This window comes from Plecotus auritus (genome assembly GCF_963455305.1).
Source record: "Plecotus auritus genome assembly, chromosome: 2".
Classification (NCBI taxonomy): Eukaryota; Metazoa; Chordata; class Mammalia; order Chiroptera; family Vespertilionidae; genus Plecotus; species Plecotus auritus.
In genome coordinates, this window is record NC_137771.1 from 166865981 (window position 1) to 166872350 (window position 6370).

General features: G+C 43.4%; 1 protein-coding gene across 3 annotated transcripts in view; it reads left to right on the forward strand.

The window, feature by feature from the left end:
• The window catches only part of TIMMDC1 (translocase of inner mitochondrial membrane domain containing 1), a 29152-nt gene extending 25334 nt beyond the window's left edge, over nt 1-3818 (forward strand). For all 3 annotated transcript variants that reach the window (XM_080658357.1, XM_080658358.1, XM_080658356.1), the window contains exon 8: nt 1735-3818. In XM_080658357.1, the coding sequence (XP_080514483.1) occupies nt 1735-1885 (151 nt within the window). In that variant the 3' untranslated portion in view covers nt 1886-3818. The remainder of the gene's footprint in view (nt 1-1734) is intronic.
• Nucleotides 3819-6370: the final 2552 nt, after the last annotated feature.

Below are 6370 nucleotides of genomic sequence, written 5' to 3' on the forward strand. Positions count from 1 at the left end.
ACCACTGGGTACACTGGCTCTTGGATCTCCAGGGAGGTGCAAGGTCAGCCACTGTCTGGGGCCGCCCAGCAGGAGCTACAGAGACAGCTGCAGATTCCTCCTCTTTGTATGGGGTTTGGAAGTGCTCAGACGAGGCCCAGCTGTGAGGCAAGGCAGGCTGCTGCTGCCCAGCTTTGGGCCTTCTTTTGGAAGTTCTGGAGCTCTCTGACCCAGCTGCATTTTGACAGGTTTTAGGCGGAGAAAGGACAGGCCATTCATATGCAAAAGCTGATGCACACAGCTTGGGTGGGGTTGTAAATTGGGTGGGATGGGTTCTCCGGGAATCACTAGGGCAGAGCAAACAGCAGTGGCTGCCCTGAACCGGAGAAGTCCCCAGGTCTCTGTGCCCGGTGCCTCTGTGCAGGAACAATGGTCGCTGTGAGCACCTCTGAGAGAAAGCCGCCCTCGTGTTCCTGTCCTGATGCCAGACAGTCCAGTTTCTCCCTCTATGTGTCTGGGTCCCCCAGAGTCTTGCCCGGAACTGGAGTTCAGAGCAAGCGGAGCTTCTATGTCCCTCCCGATTAAAAGAGCAGCACATCCAGGTACCAGCACTTTCTGCACCTCCGCGCCTCTTACCAGTCTCACTGCGCTTTCTTCACCTCTCTAGTTGTGGAACTTCCACTCAGCCAGCTTTCCTGCTGTTCTGGGTGGTAGTTGTTCTGCCTTTTAGTTTTAATTTTGATGTGGTTGTGAGAGGCAGCAAGTATAGGTGTTTACTTATGCTGCCATCTTGGTTCCTCCTATATTGGCTATTTGAATCTGATATATGAAGTATGGAAGAATTAGCATTTGGAAAAATATGAACAAATAATTTTATTACAATAAAAAAAGAAAATTAGAGAAGTTGATCAGTTATTCAGAAATGAAAAACCTCAATAATGGGTAAAAACAAAAACTATTAATTATCATAATGAAAGAATGCTTTGGCAGAAGGGAATAGTAACAAAAATGTATAGTATATAAATATATATATTTCTGAGTAGTAGTAATCTAATAAATAGTTAAAAATCTTTGTCTACCTCTCTAGGGGAATCAAACAAAGTGCGAGTCTAAAAAATTGCCGTCGTGAGTAGAAAATGTAGAACACTAGCTACAGACATATGGAAGAAGAAATGGTCAAGTGTGATTGTAAAGAGTTGAAAAGAAAGTCATAGGTGACCCTGATAATCACTTAAAGAAAGGAAGACAGTAATGCTTGGTTTAGAATAATAACTGATCTGTTATTTGGAAATTGGATTTTAATTCCTCATATATATACATCTATAGTGTTGTCCCATCTGATTTTTCTATACCAGGATTACCATTGTTACAACTCTGTGCAGTTTCTGAAAGGCCTGGCAATAGAGAGTTTAACAGAGTGGCAGGGGACTCATGTACCCTGACCCTGAGGGCAAGAGGACAGCCAGGTTGCAAGGCTCACACCTTCGCTAGGGTGCTTCAGCTCCTGCATGTTGTTCCTCTAAGAATTCTGCTGACACAGCAGCAATATTCATCTTGGTAATGCGTGAATTCTAGTTGGCTTGTGAGTGAAACAGGTTAGAGAGAGAAGAAGGCCATTGTATTTGAAGTGCAAGGAACAGTGTTTGCTCATAAGTTGCAGGGAGAATAAGACAAGTGCTATATTTTAAAAAATAGTTCTATGAACTAAAGAAGCAGAACAGTACTTGATATATCCTTTTCATTCTTTGATTATAGGAAAGCCAGACTACAAATTACTGAGCTCCTCCCTGAAGAAATTGAAAGTAGCCTACAGAAAAATCAACCCAAGGATGATATTGAGAAAATTGAAACACTGCTAAATCTTCCTAGAAACCCCTCATCAACAGATAAACAAGACAAGGACTGAAAATGTTCTGGACCTGAAACTCATTGGAGAGTTGAAGGGAGCTGTGTTGCCATGCCCATTGCATGCCAGTAGTCAGGCTACTCCTTGGGTAGCTGATGACAGGTGTAAGCACGAGCACCTATAAAGGCAGTGACTTACTCTTACCTTTTTTTAAAACCAAAAATTGGGCTGTTGTACTCTCACTTTATTTATCCTTAAATTTAAATACATACATATATTTGTATTGGTTAGTATATGTATTTGACATATCTATATTGATCGATCAATAGATCTTTTTCCTGAATTTTACAACAATAAATTAAAAATTTCTCAAAAGATTAAAGTTGAATCTATAGGTTGTATATGTATTCTTGTAGCTCTTTAAAAGTGTATTCTGGAATCTCTAGGAGGAGAGAAAAGAATCAGGTAAGGCAAATTGTCTGTGAAACCTTAGTACCTTTAGGTCCTAGTAACAGTATGGGCCTAAATTTGTAGTAGTGTTTGGCTTTTGATTTTCTTTAATCCTTGCCTGAAGATAAGGATTAAATCAAAACAAAATGGATGTTAAATGAAATGATTTAAGTTTCATTGATTTTTAGAGAGAGAGAAACATTGATGTAAGAGAAACATTGATCAGTTGCCTCCCATGTGTGCCCCGACCAGGGACTGAACCTGCAATCTAGGTATGTGCCTAAACTGGAACCTGAGACTTTTCAGTGTATGGAATCATGTTCCAACCAATAGAGCCACACCAACCAGGGTGCAGTGTTTTGTTTTAATAAACAATTTAAAAAAATGATTTCTATGTCACTTGAAAGAAAGGATAAATTTCACAAAAAGTAAATAAGCATTATTAAAGAAACAGCCCAATTTTGTTTCTCAGTATTGCTGACAAAGTGTCTATGCTATATTATGAAAGTTATTTAGTATAGATACACAGCCTCTATACTCCAGAAGCTTGCTGCCTCAGAAGGAAGCTATTCTATGGATTGTAACTTTTACTCAATGAGGGGGCGAAATGACTGAACTAACTGTATCAAAGGGAAAAAATTGCTAGTGCTTTGTTTTAGTGTTAGACCTCATAGTTCCTACTTTGAAAATACTTTGTGAAGCAGCTAGTGTGTTGGCTAAAACAGTTGCCTCTGGAAGAAGACCACTGGCTTGGAATAGCAGTCATGTGGCTTCAGAGCCCTGGGACTGTAGGAAAGCCATTTTACTTTGTCTCAGTGTTCTCATCTGTCAAATATGAGAGTTTCTAACTCAAAATGGATGTTAAATGAAATGATGTATGTAAAATGTAGCACAATGTCCTGGCACTTAGGGCATTGTATTTTATTTATTTACTAGAGGCCCAGTGCACTAATTTGTGCACCAGTGGGGTCCCTTAGCCTGGCCTGCGGGATTGGGCCAAAACCAGCTCTCCGACATCCCCGAGGGGTCCCGGATTGCAAGAGGGCACAGGCCAGCCTGAGGGACCCCACCAGTGCACGATCGGGGCTGGGGATGGACGCGGCCAGCCAGGGCCCGTTTCGCTCAGTCCCAGCAGCAAGCTAACCTACCAGTCGGAGCGTCTGCCCCCTGGTGCTCAGTGCACGTCATAGCGAGCAGTTGAGCGGCCTTCGGATATCATTAGCATATTACACTTTGGTTGAATGGCCGACCAGTCACTTAGCATATTAGGCTTTTATTATATAGGATTTTCTTTTCTTACTAAATTTATTGGGGTGGCATTGGTTAATATGATCATATAGATTTCAGGTGTGGGTTTCTACATTACAAGATCTGTATATTACACTGTGTGCCCACCACCCAAAGTCAAGTCTTCTCCCATCACAATATATTAGAACCTCCTTCACCCCTCATTTCATTCTTTCTGGGAATCACCACACTGCTGTTTGTGTTCACAAATTTCAGTTTTATGTCCCACATATGAGTAAAATCATATGGTTCTTAGCTTTTTCTGATTGACTTATTTCACTTAGCGTAATATTCTCAAGGTCCATACATGTTATTGCAAATGGCAATTTTTCATCCTTATGGCTGAGTAGTGTTCTATTGTGTATATGTACCACATCTTCTTATCCAGTTCTCTACTGTGGGACACTTTGGTTGTTTCCATGTCTTGGCCACTGTGAATAATGCTGCAATGAACATAGGGATGCATATATCTTTGCGAATGCATGTTTTCTACTTTTTCCAATGTATACCCAGGAGGTGGGTTGTTGGGTCTATTCTTTTTTTTTTTTTTTTTAATATATTTTATTGATATTTCACAGAGAGGAAGGGAGAGGGATAGAGAGCTAGAAACATCGATGAGAGAGAAACATCGATCAGCTGCCTCCTGCACACCTCCCACTGAGGATGTGCCCGCAACCAAGGTACATGCCCTTGACTGGAATTGAACCTGGGACCTTTCAGTCCGCAGGCCGACGCTCTATCCACTGAGCCAAACCGGTTTTGGCTGTTGGGTCTATTCTTAATTTTTTGAGGAGTCACCAGATTGCTTTGCATAGTGTTTGTACCTGTCTACATCCTCACAAGCAGTGAATAAGGGTTCCCTTTTCTCCACAATCTCTCCAACACTTGTTATTGCTTGTCATGTTGATAGTGACCACACTAAGTGATGTGAGGTGGTATCTCATTGTAGTTTTGATTTGCATTTCCCTAATTGCTAGTAGGTTGAACATCTTTTCATATATCTATTGGCTGTTTGTATGTCCTCTTGGGAGAGATGTATTTTCAGGTCCTCTGCCCACTTTTAAAAAAAATTTTATATATATATATATAAAATTTTATATATATATATCATCATACCTAATAATAGACAAACATGTAAATTGACCGTACCTCTGCTATGCTCACAGCCAATCAGAGTGAGTATACAAATTAACCCAACAAAGATGGAGGTTAATTTGCATACATAGACACCCAGCAGCCTGAGTCCCTGGAACTTTCTCAGTACCCAGGTCACTCCAAGGTAGGCCCCCATGGGTCCTGAGCAACCTGGGAAGGGCCTGAGCCAGGGGGCTCCTGGGCAAGGGTGGAGCCGGGTGATCGGGTGATCCGAGGGAGCTGGGGGTCCCCTGCCCAGGCCCCAAGCCCCGGCCAGAGGCTTGGGGCCTGGGCAGGGGCGGAGCCGGGCGATCAGGTGATCGGAGGGAGCTGGGGGTCCCCTGTCCAGGCCCTGAGGCTTTAGGCCTTGGCAGGGGTGGTGCTGGCGATGGGAGGGAGCTGGGGGCCTCTGCCCAATCCCTGAGGCTTTAGGCCTTGGCAGGGGCAGAGCCAAAAATCAGAGGTGATTGGTGTGAACTACAGAGGAAATACCTTTTCTGACCGCTCATTGGCTAAGCTCCCTGTTTGCCATTGGTAATATTCTTAGTAACTTGGGTATAAGAATCCAAAAAGGTGATCTAGGGTTTTTCCACTATGCTCCTGGAGAAAAAAAGGGAAGGTCCGCTGCTGGAGGGCTAAAAAATGTCATGTCCTGCCCTAACCAGTTTGACTCAGTGGATTATGCCTAGGCTTGCCGACCACAGGGTCCGGTTCGATTCTGATCAAGGGTATGTGCCTAGGTTGCAGGCTCCTCCCTGGCTGGGGCCCAGGTCAGGGCTCATGCAGGAGGCAACCAATCAAAATGTTCCTCTCACTTTGATGTTTCTCTCTGTCTTTCCCTTTCTCTTCAAAATTCTCTAAAAATCAATGGAAACATATCCTCAGGTGAGGATAAAAAAAGAAAGAAAGAAATGTCATATCCTATGAAAGACACATCTTGAAAATGCCTAAAGAAAGTTGTCATTTTTTCATGGTGAAGGGACTGGAGTCCGTGTTGATGAAAACGCCTTGGTGGCTGTGGTGACTGGCAGTGGCTGCAGCAGCAGGGTGATGGGGCTGGTGCCTTCCCCTGATCAGCCCGGTCACCTCAGTAGGACTTCCCCTGAGGGCTCCCAGTATATGAGAGGGGGCAGGCTGGGCTGAGGGACCCCCCCCTTCCCCAGTGCACGAATTTTGTGCACCTGGCCCCTAGTGTGTATACACACACACACACATACACACACACACACACACACACACACACACTGAGTGGCCAGATTATTATGATCTCTGAACGCATAATAATCTGGCCACTCAGTGTATAACCTATATAATAAAAGGCTAATATGCAAATTGTCCCCTTGACCAGGAATTCGACCAGCAGGCAGGCTGGCCAACCGCCCATGTCCCCTCCCCCTGCTGGGCTGGCTGGACCTCACCCATGGACGAATTCATGCACTGGGCCACTAATACACACACACACACACACACACACACACACACACACACACACACACTGAGTGGCCAGATTATTATGCATTCAGAGATCATAATAATCTGGTATATATATATATATATATATATATATATATATATATATATATATTAATATATTATTGATTTCAGAAAGGAAGGGAGAAGGCAAGAGAGTTAGAAACATCAATGAGGAGAGAAAATCATTGATTGGCTGCCTCT